General features: G+C 40.6%; 1 protein-coding gene and 1 long non-coding RNA gene across 7 annotated transcripts in view; one reads left to right on the top strand and one right to left on the bottom strand.

The window, feature by feature from the left end:
* Positions 1-18,906, top strand: part of KCNAB2 (potassium voltage-gated channel subfamily A regulatory beta subunit 2) — a 676,769-nt gene that overhangs the window by 646,570 nt on the left and 11,293 nt on the right. For all 6 annotated transcript variants that reach the window (XM_053690401.1, XM_053690400.1, XM_053690403.1 and 3 more), the window contains one exon: positions 14,170-14,290. In XM_053690401.1, the coding sequence (XP_053546376.1) occupies positions 14,170-14,290 (121 nt within the window). The remainder of the gene's footprint in view (positions 1-14,169; positions 14,291-18,906) is intronic.
* LOC128638450 (uncharacterized) overlaps positions 1-18,906 on the bottom strand; it is a 42,785-nt gene that overhangs the window by 12,766 nt on the left and 11,113 nt on the right. The gene's annotated exons all lie outside the window — the stretch shown is intronic.

Genomic DNA, 18,906 nt, shown 5'->3' with positions numbered 1-18,906 from the left:
GCGGTTCATTTCCCAGGTATAGACAATTAGGAAGCGGATTATCTCAGTCGTCAAACGTTGTATCCGGGCGAATGGTCTCTTCACCCAGAGGTATTTCTTCAGATTGTTCAAATGTGGGAACTTCCAGAAATAGATCTGATGGTTTCTCATCTAAACAAGAAACTTCCCAGGTATCTGTTCAGACCCCGGGATCCTCAGGCGGAGGCAGTGAATGCATTATCACTTCCTTGGAAGTATCATCCTGCCTATATCTCTCCGCCTCTAGTTCTTCTTCCAAGAGTAATCTCCAAGATTCTGAAGGAATGCTCGTTTGTTCTGCTGGTAGCTCCAGCATGGACGGATTCTTTTTAGGATGGCCTCTTGCCAACCGTGGGCTCTTCCGTTAAGACCAGACCTTCTGTCGCAAGGTCCTTTTTTCCATCAGGATCTCAAATCTTTAAATTTAAGGGTATGGAGATTGAACGCTTGATTCTTGGTCAAAGAGGTTTCTCTGACTCTGTGATTAATACTATGTTACAGGTTCGTAAATCTGTATCTAGAGAGATATATTATAGAGTCTGGAAGACTTATATTTCTTAGTGTCTTCTCATCATTTTTCCTGGCATTCTTTTGGAATTCCGAGAATTTTTTTACAGTTTCTTCAGGATGGTTTAGATAAAGGTTTGTCCGCAAGTTGCTTGACAGGACAAATCTCTGCCCTTTCTGTTCTTTTTCACAGAAAGATTGCTAATCTTCCTGATATTCATTGTTTTGTACAAGACTTGGTTCGTATAAAACCTGTCATTCAGTCAATTTCTCCTCCTTGGAGTTTGAATTTGGTTCTGGGGGCTCTTCTAGCTCCTCCTTTTGAACCCATGCATTCATTTGGACATTAAACTTCTTTCTTGGAAAGTTTTGTTTCCTTTGGCCATCTCTTCTGCCATAAGAGTCTCTGAATTATCTGCTCTTTCTTGTGAGTCTCCTTTTCTGATTTTTCATCAGGATAAGGCGGTGTTGCGAACTTCTTTTGAATTTTTTCCTAAGGTTGTGTATTCTAACAACATTAGTAGAGAAATTGTGGTTCCTTCATTATGTCCTAATCCTAAGAATTCTAAGGAGAAATCATTGCATTCTTTGGATGTTGTTAGAGCTTTGTATTATTATGTTGAAGCTACTAAGTCTTTCCGAAAGACTTCTAGTCTATTTTTCATCTTTTCTGGTTCTAGAAAAAGCCAAAAAGCTTCTGCCATTTCTTTGGCATCTTGGTTGAAATCTTTAATTCATCATGCCTATGTCGAGTCGGGTAAAACTCCGCCTCAAAGGATTACAGCTCATTCTACTAGGTCAGTTTCTACTTCCTGGGCATTTAGGAATGAAGCTTCGGTTGATCAGATTTGCAAAGCAGCAACTTGGTCCTCTTTGCATACTTTTACTAAATTCTACCATTTTGATGTGTTTTCTTCTTCTGAAGCAGTTTTTGGTAGAAAAGTACTTCAGGCAGCGGTTTCAGTTTGAATCTTCTGCTTATGTTTTCATTAAACTTTATTTTAGGTGTGGATTATTTTCAGCAGGAATTGGCTGTCTTTATTTTATCCCTCCCTCTCTAGTGACTCTTGCGTGGAAAGATCCACATCTTGGGTAGTCATTATCCCATACGTCACTAGCTCATGGACTCTTGCTAATTACATGAAAGAAAACATAATTTATGTAAGAACTTACCTGATAAATTCATTTCTTTCATATTAGCAAGAGTCCATGAGGCCCACCCACCCTTTTTGTGGTGGTTATGATTTTTTTGTATAAAGCACAATTATTCCAATTCCTTATTTTATATGCTTTCGCACTTTTTTCTTATCACCCCACTTCTTGGCTATTCGTTAAACTGATTTGTGGGTGTGGTGAGGGGTGTATTTATGGGCATTTTAAGGTTTGGGAAACTTTGCCCCTCCTGGTAGGAATGTATATCCCATACGTCACTAGCTCATGGACTCTTGCTAATATGAAAGAAATGAATTTATCAGGTAAGTTCTTACATAAATTATGTTTTTAGCTAGGTAGTTATTAAATAGTTAATAACTATTTAATAACTATTCTACCTAGTTAAAATAAATACAAACTTGCCTGTAAAATAAAAATAAACCCTAAGCTAGCTACAATGTAACTATTAGTTATATTGTAGCTAGCTTACGGTTTATTTTATAGGTAAGTATTTAGTTTTAAATAGGAATAATTTAGTTAATTATAGTAATTTTCTTTAGATTTATTTAAATTATATTTAAGTTAGGGGGTGTTAGGGTTAGACTTAGATTTAGGGGTTAATACATTTAATATAGTGGCGGCGACGTTGGGGACGGCAGATTATGGGTTAATAAGTATAATGTAGGTGGCGGTGATGTTAGGGGCAGCAGATTAGGGGTTAATAATATTTAACTAGTGTTTGCGAGGCGGGAGTGCAGCGGTTTAGGGGTTAATATGTTTATTATAGTGGCGGCGATGTCCGGAGCGGCAGATTAGGGGTTAAACATTTTATTATAGTGGCGGCGATGCGGGAAGGCCTCGGTTTAGGGGTTAATAGGTAGTTTATGGGTGTTAGTGTACTTTTTAGCTCTTTAGTCATGAGTTTTATGCTACAGCGTTGTAGTGTAAAACTCATAACTACTGACTTTAGAATGAGTTACGGATCTTGGCGGTAGAAGGTGTACCGCTCACTTTTTGGCCTCCAAGGACAAACTCGTAATACCAGCGCTATGGAAGTCCCATAGAAAAAAGGGTTTACGTAAGTGTGCGGTGCTCCTAAACCTGCAAGACTCGTAATAGCAGCGGTAGTGAAAAAGCAACGTTAGGACCTGTTAACGCTGCTTTTTTCATCTTAACTCAAAACTCGTAATCTAGCCGTTAGTTTTTTAAAGAAAGTGTTTTAGCTGTCTGCACATCTTCTTTCGTCGATTTAAAAAATGAATATAAAAACAGGAATCTTTTCTCAGTTAGGGCAAGATTACAAGTTGCGCTTTATGACTTATTCACGCGTGAAATGATCTTTAGGCAATCAATTTCCATTGCGCAGCTATTACAAGTTTTGAAAAATCGTGATTGCGTGTGCCTTATGCGCAACAATCCTTTCTGCGCTCAAAAAACTGTAGTTAACAGTTTTGCGTGGCATAAAAGTTTCACAAAACACTTTAAGAATACATTACAAAGTACAGTTACACTCATATTAACACTGTCTAATAAAAAATATTTTAAAAATATATTGCACAGAGATATGTTTAACTAAGGAGATAATGAAAAAAATTTTACATTACAATCTTATGCACATTAAACAATATCTCAGAGGGATTTCTGGATATAAAAAGTCTACACACCCCTGTTAAAATGTCAGGTTTCTGTGATGTAAAAAAATGAGACAAAGATAAATCATTTCAGAACTTTTTCCACCTTTAATGTGACCTATAAACTGTACAACTCAATTGAAAAACAAACTGAAATCTTTTAGGTAAAGGGAAATAAAAATAAAAAAATAAAATAATATGGTTGCATAAGTGTGAACACCCTTAAACTAATACTTTATTGAAACACCTTTTGATTTTATTACAGCACTCAGTCTTTTTGGGTATGAGTTTTTCAGCATGGCACATCTTAACTTGGCAAGATTTGCCCACTCTTCTTTGCAAAAACACTCTAAATCTGTCAGAATGCGATGTGGCATCTCCTGTGCACAGCCCTCTTCAGATCACCACAAAAATTTTGAATTGGATTCAGGTCTGGGCTCTGGCTGGACCATCCCAAAACTTTAATCTTCTTCTGCTGAAGCCATTCATTTGTTGATTTGGATGTATGCTTTGGGTTGTTGTCATGCTGAAAGATGAAGTTCCTCTTCATGTTCAGCTTTCTAGCAGAAGCCTGAAGGTTTTGTGCCAATATTGTCTGGTATTTGGAACTGTTCATTATTCCCTCTACCTTGACTAAGGCCCCAGTTCCAGCTGAAGAAAAACAGCCCCAAAGCATGATGCTGACACCACCATGCTTCACTGTGGGTATGGTGTTCTTTTGGTGATATGCAGTGTTGTTTTTGCGCCAAACATATCTTTTGGAATTATGGACAAAAAGTTCAACTTTGGTTTCATCAGACCAGAACACCTTTTGCAACATGCTTTTGGGAAACTTCAGATGTGTTTTTGCCAAATTTAGCCGGGCTTGGATGTTTTTTTTTTGCAAGAAAAGGCTTCCATCTTGCCACTCTACCCCATAGCCCAGACATATGAAGAATACGGGTGATTGTTGTCACATGTACCACACAGCCAGTATTTGCCAGATATTCCTGCAGCTCCTTTAATGTTGCTGTAGGCCTCTTGGCAGCCTCCCAGACCAGTTTTCTTCTCGTCTTTTCATCAATTTTGGAGGGACATCTAGTTCTTGGTAATGTCACTGTTGCACCATATTTCCTTCACTTGATGATGACTGTCTTCACTGTGTTCCATGGTATATCTAATGCCTTGGAAATTCTTTTGTACCCTTCTCCTGACTGATACCTTTTAACAATGAGATCCCTCTGATGCTTTAGAAGCTCTCTGCGGACCATGGCTTTTGCTGTAGGATGCGACTAACAAAATGTCAGGAAAGACCTACTAGAACAGCTGAACTTTATTTGGGGTTAATCAGAGGCACTTTAAACAATGACAGGTATGTACTGACTCCTATTTAACATGATTTTGAATGTGATTGCTTAATTCTGAACACAGCTACATCCCCAGTTATAAAAGGGTGTTCACACTTATGCAACCATATTATTATTTTTTTTTATTGAGGTTAGGTTCACAGCACAAAAATAATGCCTTACAACACAAATCATATACACAAGGAAAAAGAAAAAATTGATTCAAGTTGTACATTCACAAGGAGTTCAAACTAGACATACATTACATAGTTATGCGGCATTATGTAAAATAGATCAATAGATATCATGCTTGCTGGTATAATTGTATGTCTTCTAACTGGTATCTGAGGCCACTTTTGGACCTTGCTGAACTATAGATGGTATAGGGTTACAGAAGACAACTATGTACAATATAGGACCACTTTTGGATCCCGATTGCTAAACCTCTATTTCTCCAACATAGGTGTGTCCGGTCCACGGCGTCATCCTTACTTGTGGGATATTCTCTTCCCCAACAGGAAATGGCAAAGAGCCCAGCAAAGCTGGTCACATGATCCCTCCTAGGCTCCGCCTTCCCCAGTCATTCTCTTTGCCGTTGTACAGGCAACATCTCCACGGAGTTTTTTGGTGTTTAAATGTAGTTTTTATTCTTCAATCAAGAGTTTGTTATTTTAAAATAGTGCTGGTATGTACTATTTACTCTGAAACAGGAAAGAGATGAAGATTTCTGTTTGTAAGAGGAAAATGATTTTAGCAACCGTTACTAAAATCGATGGCTGTTTCCACACAGGACTGTTGAGAGGAATTAACTTCAGTTGGGGGAAACAGTGAGCAGACTTTTGCTGCTTGAGGTATGACACATTTCTAACAAGACTTGGTAATGCTGGAAGCTGTCATTTTCCCTATGGGAACCGGTAAGCCATTTTCTTAGTTTAAGTAAAAGAATAAAGGGCTTCATTAGGGCTTAAAAAACTGGTAGACATTTTTCTGGGCTAAAACGATTACTTTACTAAGTATATTTGGCAGATTATTACTTTTAATAGTTGTTAAATCTTGGGGATTGTTTTAATAAAAACGGCAGGCACTGTATTGGACACCTTTTTCACTGGGGGCCTTTTCTAGTCATAGACAGAGCCTCATTTTCGCGCCTCTAATGCGCAGTTGTTTTTGGAAAGCATGGCATGCAGATGCATGTGTGAGGAGCTAAGAACCACTGAAAAAGCTTATAGAAGGCATCATTTGGTATCGTATTCCCCTCTGGGCTTGGTTGGGTCTCAGCAAAGCAGATACCTGGGACTGTATAGGGGTTAAATGTAAAAACGGCTCCGGTTCCGTTATTTTAAGGGTTAAAGCTTTCAAATTTGGTGTGCAATACTTTTAAGGCTTTAAGTTACTGTGGTGAAATTTTGGTGAAATTTGAACAATTCCTTCATACTTTTTCACATATTCAGTAATAAAGTGTGTTCAGTTTGAAATTTAAAGGGACAGTAACGGTTTTATTGTAAAACGTTTTTTGGGCTTTGTTCACAAGTTTAAGCCTGTTTAACATGTCTGAACCATCAGATAACGATGTTCTATATGTATGAATGCCAATGTGTCTCCCCATTTAAATATATGTGATATATTTGTGTCATAATGTCCAAACAAAGTAGGGATAATAATGCCATAGATATGATATTGCCCAAGATGATTTCTCTAATGAGGGGAGTAAGCATGGTACTGCATCATCCCCTTCTGTGTCTACACCAGTTTTGCCCACACAAGAGGCCCCTAGTACATCTAGTGCGCCAATACTTATTACCATACAACAATTAATGGCTGTAATGGATAATTCTATTGCATGCATTTTTTCCAAAATGCCTACTTATCAGAGAAAGCGTGATTGCTCTGTTTTAAACACTGAAGAGCAAGAGGACGCTGATGATATCTGTTCTGACATACCCTCACACCTATCTGAAGGGGCCAGGAGGGAGGTTTTGTCTGAGGGAGAAATTTCAGATTCAGGGAAAATTTCTCAACAAGCAGAACCTGATATTGTAACTTTTAAATTTAAATTTCAACATCTCCACGCACTACTTAAGGAGGTATTATCTACTCTGGATGATTGTGACAATTTGGTCATTCCAGAGAAATTAGGTAAGATGGACAAGTTCCTAGAGGTTCCGGTGCCCCCCGATGTTTTTCCTATACCCAAGCGGGTGGCGGACATAGTAAATAAGGAGTGGGAAAGGCCCGGCATACCTTTTGTCCTCCCCCTATATTTAAGAAATTAGTTCCTATAGTCGACCCCAGAAAGGACTTATAGCATACAGTCCCCAAGGTCGAGGGGGCGGTTTCTACTCTAAACAAACGCACTTCTATTCCTATAGAAGATAGTTGTGCTTTCAAGATCCTATGGATTAAAGGTTAGAGGGTTTGCTTAAAAAGATGTTTGTTCAGCAAGGTTACCTTCTACAACCAATTTCATGCATTGTTCCTGTCACTACAGCTGCGTGTTTCTGGTTCGAATGAACTAGAAAAGTCGCTCAATAAAGAATCTTCGTACGAGGAGGTTTTGGACAGAGTTCAAGCTCTTAAATTGGCTAACTCTTTTTTATTTTAGATGCCGCTTTGCAATTAGCTAGATTAGCGGCGAATAATTCAGGGTTTGCTATCGTGGCGCGCAGAGCGCTTTTGCTTAACATCCCTTTCAAGGGTAAAACACTGTTTGGCCCTGACTTGAAAGAGATTATTTCAGACATCACTGGGGGAAAGGGCCACGCCCTTCCTCTGGATAGGTCTTTTAAGGCTAAAAAGAAGCCAAATTTTCGTCCCTTTCGCAGAAACGGACCAGCCTCAAATTCTACACCCTCTAAGCAAGAGGGTAATACTTCTCAAACCAAGCCAGCCTGGAGGCCGATGCAAGGCTGGAACAAGGGTAAGCAGGCCAAGTCACCTGCCACTGCTACCAAAACAGCAGGAAGTGTTGGCCCCCGATCTGGGAAGGATCTGGTGGGGGGCAGACTTTCTCTCTTTGCTCAGGCTGGGGCAAGAGATGTTCAGGATCCTTGGGCGCTAGAAATAGTTTCTCAAGGTTATCTCCTGGAATTCAGGGAACTACCCCCAAGGGGAAGGTTCCACAGGTCTCAATTATCTTCGAACAGGCATTCTTACACTGTGTAGAAGACCTGTTAAGCATTGGAGTGATTCATCCTGTTCCATTAGGAGAACAAGGGATGGGTTTTTACTCCAACCTGTTCATAATTCCCAAAAAAGAGGGAACATTCAGACCTATTTTAGATCTCAAGATTCTAAACAAGTTTCTAAGGGTTTCATCATTCAAAATGGAAACCATTTGAACGATCCTTCCTACCATCCAGGAAGGTCAATTCATGACCACGGTGGACTTAAAGGATGCGTACCTACGTATTCCTATCCACAAGGAACATTTTCGGTTCCTAAGGTTCGCCTTTCTGGACAAGCATTACCTGTGGCACTTCCATTCGGATTAGCCACTGCTCCAAGGATTTTCACAAGGGTACTAGGGTCCCTTCTAGCGGTGCTAAGACCAAGGGGCATTGCTGTAGTACCTTACTTGGACGACATCCTGATTCAAGTGTCGTCTCTGTCAAAAGCAAGGGCTCATACGGACATTGTCCTAGCCTTTCTCAGATCTCACAGGTGGAAAGTGAACATAGAAAAAAGTTCTCTGTCCCCGTCAACAAGAGTTCCCTTCTTGGGAACAATAATAGTTTCCTTAGAAATGAAGGTTTTTCTGACAGAGGCCAGAAAATCAAAACTTCTAAGCTCTTGTCAGGTACTTCATTCTGTTCTTCTTCCTTCCATAGCGCAGTCCATGGAAGTAATAGGTTTGATGGTTGCGGCAATGGACATAGTTCCTTTTGCACAAATTCATCTAAGACCATTGCACCTGTGCATGCTCAGACAGTGGAATGGGGATTATACAGACTTGTCTCTGACGATACAAGTAGATCAAATAACCAGTGATTCACTCCGTTGGTGGCTGACCCTGGACAACCTGTCACAGGGAATGAGCTTCCGCAGACCAGAATAGGTAATTGTCACGACCGACGCCAGTCTGGTGGGCTGGGGCGCGGTCTGGGAACCCCTGAAAACTCAGGGTCTATGGTTTCGGGAAGACTCTCTTCTCCCGATAAACATAATGGAACTGAGAGCGATATTCAATGCTCTCAAGGCTTGGCCTCGACTAGCAAAGGCCAAATTCATAAGGGAGTGGGAACTCCATCTGGAAATCTTTGCCCAAATAACTCAATTATGGGGCATTCCAGACATGGTTCTGATGGCCTCTCGTCAGAACTTCATGGTCCCTTGTTACGGGTCCAAATCCAGGGATCCCAAGGCGACTCTATTGGATACAATAGTAGCACCTTGGATCTTCAACCTAGCTTATGTATTCCCACCGTTTCCTCTCATTCCCAGGCTGGTAGCCAGGATCAATCTGGAGAGGGCTTCGGTGACCTTGATAGTTCCTGTGTGGCCACGCAGGACTTGGTATGCAGACCTGGTGAATGTGTCATCGGCTCCACCATGGAAGCTACCTTTGAGACAGGACCTTCTTATTCAGGGTCCATTCGAACATCCGAATCTGTTTTTCCTCCAACTGACTGCTTGGAGTTTGAACGCTTGATTTTATCAAAGCGTGGGTTTTCAGATTCTGTAATAGATACTCTTATTCAGGCTAGAAAGCCTGTAACTAGAAAAATTTACCATAATATATGGAAAAAATATATCTGTTGGTGTGAATCTAAAGGATTCCCATGGAACAAGATAAAAATTCCTAAGATTCTTTCCTTTCTACAAGAAGGTTTGTAGAAAGGATTTTCTGCGAGTTCTCTGAAGGGACAGATCTCTGCTTTATCTGTTTTACTTCACAAAAGGCTGGCAGCTGTGCCAGACGTTTAAGCGTTTGTTCAGGCTCTGGTTAGAATCAAGCCTGTTTGCAGACCTTTGACTCTTCCCTGGAGTCTTAATCTAGTTCTTTCAGTTCTTCAAGGGGTTCCGTTTGAACCCTTACATTCCGTAGATATTAAGTTATTATCTTGGAAAGTTTTGTTTTAGGTTGCAATTTCTTCCGCTAGAAGAATTTCTGAGTTATCTGCTCTGCAGTGTTCTCCGCCCTATCTGGTCCATGCAGATAAGGTGGTTTTACGTACTGAGCCTGGTTTTATTCCGAAGGTTGTTTCCAACAAAAATATTAACCAGGAGATAGTTGTACCTTCTTTGTGTCTGAATCCAGTTTCATAGAAGGAACGTTTGTTACACAATTTGGACGTTGTCCGTGCTCTAAAATTCTATTTAGATGCTACAAAGGATTTCAGACAAACATCTTCCTTGTTTGTTGTTTATTCTGGTAAAAGGAGAGGTCAAAAAGCAACTTCTACCTCTCTATCTTTTTGGTTTAAAAGCGTCATCAGATTGGCTTATGAGACTGCCGGACGGCAGCCTCCTGAAAGAATCACAGCTCATTCCACTAGGGCCGTGGCTTCCACATGGGCCTTTAAGAACGAGGCTTCTGTTGATCAGATATGTAAGGCAGCGACTTGGTCTTCACTGCACACTTTTACCAAATTTTACAAATTTGATACTTTTGCTTCTTCTGAGGCTATTTTTGGGAGAAAGGTTTTGCAAACCGTGGTGCCTTCCATCTAGGTGACCTGATTTGCTCCCTCCCATCATCCGTGTCCTAAAGCTTTGGTATTGGTTCCCACAAGTAAGGATGACGCCGTGGACCGGACACACCTATGTTGGAGAAAACAGAATTTATGTTTACCTGATAAATTACTTTCTCCAACGGTGTGTCCGGTCCACGGCCCGCCCTGGTTTTTTAATCAGGTCTGATGATTTATTTTCTTTAACTACAGTCACCACGGTATCATATGATTTCTCCTATGCAAATATTCCTCCTTTACGTCGGTCGAATGACTGGGGAAGGCGGAGCCTAGGAGGGATCATGTGACCAGCTTTGCTGGGCTCTTTGCCATTTCCTGTTGGGGAAGAGAATATCCCACAAGTAAGGATGACGCCGTGGACCGGACACACCGTTGGAGAAAGTAATTTATCAGGTAAACATAAATTCTGTTTTTAATTTTTTTAGGATAAGTTTAGCAGGTGTTTGGTATTCAGGTGGTTTGGGCTCTAAATGAGAAGACATTTTAACGTCAGTTTGGAGCGCTTAGGGGCCCTTATAGACTAATGTTGCCAGTTGTGATAAGTCAGATAGTATGTACTGCAAAAATAAATATAAAACCAACTGCTAATAATAAGAATGTGCACATTTGAAGACTAGTATATAACCACTCACGCTTAAACTCTAGTAAAAATTTATGGAACTATTGACAACAACACAGTAACTGGGAGGCTGTAGTAGGATATAAATTATATCTAGTGTGGGGGTAGTAGGAAGCGCAGAGGGGACACAAAAGCTATAATATATAGGAACAAATCCCTGTGATGGGCATTAAGGAGGGATCTAGGAGCTACTTTTCAGGAGCAAAGTTATAAACAATAAAAGTAATCCTGCTCTGGTATTTGCTATTTTCTTTGCTTTGGTTGCTGGAGAAAGTTGTAGACCATATGCACATTAACAATATAACCCACTACAGGTAAGAGAGTTCCTCCTGCACAGACATGGTGCAAGACCCCCAACAAGAGAATAGATAATTAAGTCCAGAAAGAATGAAAGTGTTTGTCAGATAGGACAATTAAATAAGGCAGCAGGATTTCAAAGTAAATAGTTCTATTTAACATTTCCAAATATCTCGGGCTTGTCGCTATATCACACATTAAACATACAGCATTTTAAGTGCTAAAATGGAAGATTATGGGCAGTATACTCATACAGAAATGCACATGGCTGATCACTCCCTAACTTCTCCCCTAATTCAATGTGGGCGCCCTGCCTCGGCCGCTGGCAGCACGCCAGTCTGCTCGATAAATTAAATGAAGGGAGAGAAGGTAGCTGCTGGACAGTAAATATTAACTTAACCCCCATACATCAAATGGCATCAGCATTGCATTGTACATTATCAAAATACTGTAAAGGATTTGATTAATGAGTGTAGCTGCGTCTTCTGAAATTTGCACTGCATAATTGTCCATACAGATATCGTAAACAAACATCAGAAAGAGAGTTTGGATTGCCATATGAATTTTGTGCTAAGTAATTTAGCATAAGTATAAGATCTAAACTGTTATAAATGTACATAGGTCTATGGTGAAAATGTAAAGTCAATCAACAGTGGGTAGAGAGCTCAGTCGATGCGTACCTCAGGTCTGTCCGTTTTCCATAAGCACCTCACCCAATGCCAGCTCTGTCCTGGATCTTTCCAACTGCGGTGCTCATAAGTGACTTCCATGTCTCCTCTATCAAAGGGTCAGATCCCCCCTGATAGCAATGTCCCATTCTTTAAACTGTGAATGCTCTTTTGTTCCTCTGTGTCTTTTAGAGGCTGCATGTGTAGCTCTGCACCCGGGAGATCTGAAACTAGGGAGTGTGAATATATCAAAGCCAGATTTCTTAGCCTGTGAATGTCCCCTTGCTCCTCCATGGTCCTTAGTGGCTGCATGTACGGCTCTACATAGGAGAGAATTGGAGCTAGAGAGCGTAGAGGTGGAGTTATCGTTATGTTACTCTCCTTCTCATGGGTACTCAGAGATATAGAAGCCTTCCGGCCCTGATCGCCACGTGGAGAGAACAGTGGCTGAGTCCGCAGAGCTGGAGGAGGTATGTCCACTGACCGTAGAGATGACTCTGAGCTCTTACTTTGCGGGAGATTGTGGCTATTTGGTCGATGTCGGTCCGTTAGTGCCAGCACCAGTCGTGAACTCTCCTGCAGGTCATGAAAGTGCTGCTTTATTAGAGATTGGACCCTCTGCTCCCAAATGTCGACTGCTACCAGTATAGCTGATTGATGAGGTTCCATTTGAAAAAAGTATTGAGTATCAAAGGGTAATTATGAAATTACACCTGCTTTACCCAAATATTGCAGTTTCCAGAACGGGGGGGGGGGTGTCAGAGAGTGTAGTATGGCCGCCGCCTTCCCTCTGATGGTCCAGACTTGAGCTTCAATTTAGGCAAATCTGGCAAAAATAATATCAATCTGTAGTGCAATATGTTGTAAGTCCTTAACTGTAAACAGATATAGCAGATGGGTCAAATAGCCTCTGATAATCGGTGGATTATGCTGGTGTTATTAAGAGCTTCAAGTATTGCAGCCGTTCATGGCTGCTGCCCGGACACGCCCCCGCAACCATATTAATTTAGTTTTCTATTTCCCTTTACCTAAATGATTTCAGTTTGTTTTTCAAATGAGTTGTACAGTTTATAGGTCACATTAAAGGTGGAAAAAGTTCTGAAATGATTTATCTTTGTCTCATTTTTTTACATCACAGAAACCTGATATTTTTACAGGGGTGTGTAGACTTTTTATATCCACTGTATATAGAGAAATAGTTACTATATTCCGTTACGAAAACATTTTCGCAATATGAAATAATTTTCATGTACACTTTTTGAGGAGAATTTCATCAAGTGCTTTGCGCAACATATTAGTGTTTTTGGGTGTTTTTTTTTTTTTGTCTTCTACTTTGACTTCTATGGGGAATACGTGAACGCACACGCAATTTGGCTGTTTGCATTACGTGGCTTAATGCATGCTCAAAATAAGTTATTTCTCAACTTGTAATAGCTGCGCAACCCCAAATGCGAAAAAGCCATAACGCACATGGTGTCTTCACAACTGATTTGACGCACCACTTGTAATCTTGCCCTTATAGTGTTAATGGGCCTTGATTATTGTAAACATGATATTATTAATATAGTGTTGATTTTGTAATAGAATGCAGGTAGAAAATCCTTTATCCAAACTTCTTGGGACCGGAAAAGGTTTGGATTTCAGAATAGTTTGGATTTGCATCTATAAAATAAGTTTGGAGAGGGGATGAGACCAAGTGTAAACAACAATATCTTATGTCATTTAGGTGAAATTTACATGTCAATATACAGCTAATACATGCAGTCTAAAGGTAGCTTTATATCATTTTTAGTACTTTTATATACATAGTACCATCAGAAAGATGGTACAGTACTGTAATCAGAAAGGTAATGATAGTTTTGAATACATATAGACTATTATTTGCATTTTAGAACGCACACAAAAAAAAAACCACAGGCATATAGGATTGTGATTACAGGCTGGGAAAAATAATACATTTTGATAAATGTATTTGTTGTTTTTTGTTTTGTTTTTTTAAATTATTAAAAAGTTTGGATTTCAGAATGTTTGGATTTTGAAATTCCAGATTTGTACCTGACCATAGATCTCATTTAATGGAGTAATATTGTAGAAAGATAAAGTGTGTTGGGTAGAAAACTTACTTTTTTAAGTAAATATTTTGTGATTCTACTAATAGAACTAATAGCAATTTTGACTTCCGTCTTGTGTGCTGTGTGTGCTCAGTCTGATGAAGATTTTTTACGTATTTATTGTTAAATGTTTGGTTAATTGTTTGTGTAGGGTTATCAGTGGTTAAAAGACAAGATCTTAAGTGAAGAAGGAAGACGGCAGCAAGCAAAACTTAAAGAGCTTCAAGCCATTGCAGAACGCCTGGGATGCACCCTTCCTCAGCTAGCAATTGGTAATAATGCAATAACCATACAGCGTTGAAGAGACTTTTTTTTTTTATTTCTGTGTATTATATCTGAGTAATTAAAGGGACACTGAACCCAATTTTTTTCTTTCATGATTCAGATAGAGCATGTAATTTTAAGCAACTTTCTAATTTACTCCTATTATCAATTTTTCTTCGTTCTCTTGCTATCTTTATTTTAAAAGCAGGCATGTAAATCTTGGCAGCCAGCCCATTTTAGGTTCAGCACCAGGGATAGTGCTTGCTTATTGGAGGCTCACATTTACCCACCAATAAGCAAGCATAACCCAGGTTCTCAACCAAAAATGGGCCGGCTCCTATGCATCACATTCCTGCTTTTCAAATAAAGATAGCAAGAGAACAAAGAAAATTGATAATAGGAGCACATAGGAAAGTTGCTTAAAATTGCATGCTCTATCTAAATTATGAAAGAAAAATTTGGGTTTAGTGTCCCTTTAAGCACTATGTTAAAAACATCTGCATGGAAATTAAATCATTTAATTATAGTTCTGGTGGTTTTTCATTGCTTGCAAATTAGTTTTTCTTGTTTTCACATGTGAGTTGTGATTGGTTAAATACTGAGTCATGGGTGTTTATTTCTTTTTTAAGACACGATGAGTCCACGGATCATCTTAATTACTAATGGGATATTCATCTCCTGGTCAGCAGGAGGAGGCAAAGAGCACCACAGCAGAGCTGTTAAATAGCTCCTCCCTTCCCTCCCACTCCAGTCATTCTCTTTGCCTACGTTAGTGATAGGAAGAGGTAAAGTGAGGTGTTAGTTATAGATTCTTCAATCAAGAGTTTGTTATTTTTAAAGTAGTGCCAGAGAGTACTGCTTTGTTCTAGGGTGTAGCTGTAGTCCATATCAGTCTCTACAGTAGGGCTTTGGTGGTTTTAAAGCAATGGGAACTTGTGGGACATAATTCTCACTGCGCCTCCCATATTATTGCTGCCCTTACCAAGAAAACCTGAGGGATTTTATTCAGGATTTTAGTTTATTTACAGGGCCGTGGGAGGGAGAGGACCTCCTAAACCTGGGAACTGCCTTGCTGCCAGGCAGAAGATGAGGTAAGTGCTGACTTTATTTCTGGGGACAGAAGAATCTCAGAAGAAGTTTGGGCACTCTGTTTAATTTAGACCTCTTTAAATTTGGGTTTAGTTTCTCCTAGTCTAGCAGGAGACTTTATGGCAGCTAGAGCGCAGGTACAGGGTGTCATGTGTCTCATTGGCAATCTTATTTATTTTAATAGAGCTGACCGTGACAAGGAGTAATTTAAGTTTACTGGAGGGTTTCCTCTACAAAGTTGATTAACAGTTAGAGGGTCTACATTGTCAACCTGCGGTTTGTGTGACTACTGTTTTTCCAGTGCGCGTCGTACTGGCTTATTGCCTTGTCTGTTTCTATGGACAGACATGTCTTTAGCAATAGGAGAAGGGCCCTTAATTGAGTAGGCCCCTTTGTGGTAATTTAGTGGAAAGGGAATTTCTGGTATTCCTCCTTCCAAGCGCGGAGACCCTATCGGACATAGCATAGAGGAAATTAGTTTAAGAAACTTGCTGATGTCTCAACATGAAGGGAGTTCACCCGAGCCGTAAGGAGGCAGGTTCTCCTTCTCAATCAAGTTTTGTTTCTTCTCTGTTCGGGGTTCTCACGAAAGAGGGAACCTTCAAACCATTTTTAGTCCTTATGAGTCAAAGAAAAAATTTATATCAGGGATTCAAAGGACGCGTATCTCCATGTTCTTATTCACTGGGATCATCTCTAGTTCTTAAGGTCTGTTTTTTTCTGGAATAACCACTTCCAGTTTGTGGCTCTTTCTTTCAGTCTTGCCACAGCTCCCAGGATTTTCACAAAGGTTCTGGGAGCCCTGTTGGAGGTGCTTCATTCAGAGAGCATTGCAGGGTCATCCTATCTGGACGACTTTTTAGTTCAGGTGCCGTCCTTTCAGTTAGCAGATAACCGCGGCTGGAAGGTGAATTTGGAAAGGATTTTCTTCATTCCAGACACAGGGGTAACTTTCTTAAGATGCATAATAGACTCTCTGTCTATGAGGATTTTTCTGACAGGAGTCAGGAAATTAAAGATTGATTCTTGTCTAACCCTTCAGTCCACTCCTTCGACCATGAGTGGCTCAGGGCAACGATTTATTCGGACTGACGGTGCTAACAATGGTCATCATCCCGTTTGCTCGCTTCCATTTCCGAGCTCTGCAGTTTAACATGCTGAGACTATGGATCGGTGATTATTCGGACTTGTCCCTTCGACTTCTTCTGGAGCAGGAGACAAGGAATTTTCTACAATGGTTGTTGTCTTGGATCATCTTTCCCAGGGAACATGCTTTCGCAATTGTTTTTGGGTAATTGTGCCAACAAATCCCAGCCTACTAGGGTGGGGAGCAGTCTGGGGCTCTCTAAGGGCTCAGAGAATTTGGACTCAGTCAAGGTCTGTTTTTACCCATAAACATTCTGAAACTAAGAGTGACCTACAATGCTCTTCTGGCCTGCCCTCAGTTAGCCTCGGTTCAGTTTTTCAGGTTCCAGTTGGTCATCGTCAGTGGCCTACATTAATCGTCAGGGAGCAACAAGGAGTTCCTTGGCGGTGACAGAGGTATCCAAAATAATTCAGTAAGTGGAGGCTCATTCTTGCTGTCTGTTGGCTATCCATATCCCAGGGGTGGACAACTGGGAGGCGGATTTTCTGAGCAGGCAGACCTTTCATTCAGGGGAGTGGGAACTCCATTCGGAAGTGTTCTCCAGCCTGATTCTCAAGTGGGGTCAGCCAGAGTTATTTCTTATGGTATCGCGGCAGAATGCCAAACTCCCGAGATACGGGTCGAGATCCAGGGACTCACAGGCGGAACTAATAGTTGCTCTGGTGGCCTCTTGGACTTTAAATTTAGCATACCTGTTTCCTCCCTTCACTCTTCTTCTCGAGTAATGTTCAAGTCGAACAGGAAAGGGCCTTGGTGATCCTCATAGCACCGGTCTGACCTCGCAGGATTTGGTATGCAGATCTGCTGGAGATGACATCTCTACCACCTTGGAGACTTCAGTTGAGGACAGATCTTCTGGTTCAGGGGCTCTGCCTTCATCTAAATCTAGTTTTCTCTGAAGCTGACTGCTTGGAGATTGAACACTTAATTTTATATAAGCGGGGGGGGGTTTCTGATTCAGTTATAGAGACCATGATTCAAGTACGTAAACCTGTAACTAGATGGATTTTCCATGAGATTTGGCGTAAATATCTTTATTGGTGTGAATCCAAGGGCTACTCATGGAGTAGAGTTAGGATTTCTAGGATTCTGTCTTTTCTCCAGGATGGAGAAAGGTTTTCTCGACGAGTTCCCCTAAGGGTTAAATCTCGGTTCTGTCTATCTTGTTAGACTAACGTCCGGAGGATGTCTCCGATGTACAGTCCTTTTGTCAGGCCTTGGTCAGAATCAGGCCTGTGTTCAAATCGGTTCTTCTCCATGAAATCTTAATTTAGTTCTCAATGTTCTTCATGGGGCTCTGTTGGAGCCTATGCATTCCTTAGATATTAAGTTGTTATCTTGGAAGGTTTTCTTTCTGATGACTTTTTCTTCTGCTCGGAGAGTGTCAGAAATCCCGGCATTACAGCATGAGTCTCCTTATCTTATTTTCCATGCAGATAAAGTAGTTTTGCGTACCAATTTAGGATTTCTTCCTAAGGTTGTTTCTGATCGGAACATTAATCAGGAGATGGTTGTGCCTTCCTTGTGTCCCAATCCTTCTTCTGAGAAGGAAAGACTTTTGCACAATTTGGATGTGGTCCGTACTTTAAAGTTTTAACTGTAAGCAACTAAGGACTTTCGTCAGTGAAAGGAGCTAATGTAGCCTAGTGGTTAGCTTTGTGGCTTTGCAACTCAAAGGTTGTTGGTTTGCATCCAGGCGCTGGATGCCTGTTTTACTTTCTTTTGACTGAAGAGCATCATACCTTTTGGCATATGAGACTGCGGGACAGCAGCCTCCTGGAAGAGTTGTGGCTCATTCCACAGGACTGTTGCTTCCTCATGGGCATTCAAAAATGTAGTTTCTGTGGACCAGATTTGCAAGGCTGCAACTTGGTTCTCTCTTCATACTTTTTCACAGTTTTACAAATTTGACACTTTTGCCTCGGCTGAGGTTGTTTTTGGGGGAGAGGTTTTTTTTCAAGCAGTGGTGACTTCCGTTTAGGCTCCCTGTCTTGTCCCTCCCGTATCATCTGTGTACTCTAGCTTGGGTATTGAAACCCATTAGTAATTAAGATGATCCATGGACTCATTGTGTCTTAAAAAAGAAAAGAAAATGTATGCTTACCTGATAAATATGTTTCTTTTTTGATACGATGAGTCCACGGCCCGCCCTGTTCTTATAGACAGGTTGTGGGTTGTTGTAAACTTCAGACACCTCTGCACCGTGGCTTTTCCTTTCTCTTCCTAACTTCGGTCAAATGACTGGAGTGGGAGGGAAGGGAGGAGCTATTTAACAGTTCTGCTATGGTGCTCTTTGCCTCCTCCTGCTGACCAGGAGGTGAATATCCCATTAGTAATTAAGATGATCTGTGGACTCATCGTGTCAAAAAAGAAATACATTTATCAGGT

Source organism: Bombina bombina, chromosome 8, assembly GCF_027579735.1.
Source record: "Bombina bombina isolate aBomBom1 chromosome 8, aBomBom1.pri, whole genome shotgun sequence".
Taxonomy (NCBI): Eukaryota; Metazoa; Chordata; class Amphibia; order Anura; family Bombinatoridae; genus Bombina; species Bombina bombina.
This window is presented reverse-complemented; position numbering and strand designations above follow the sequence as displayed.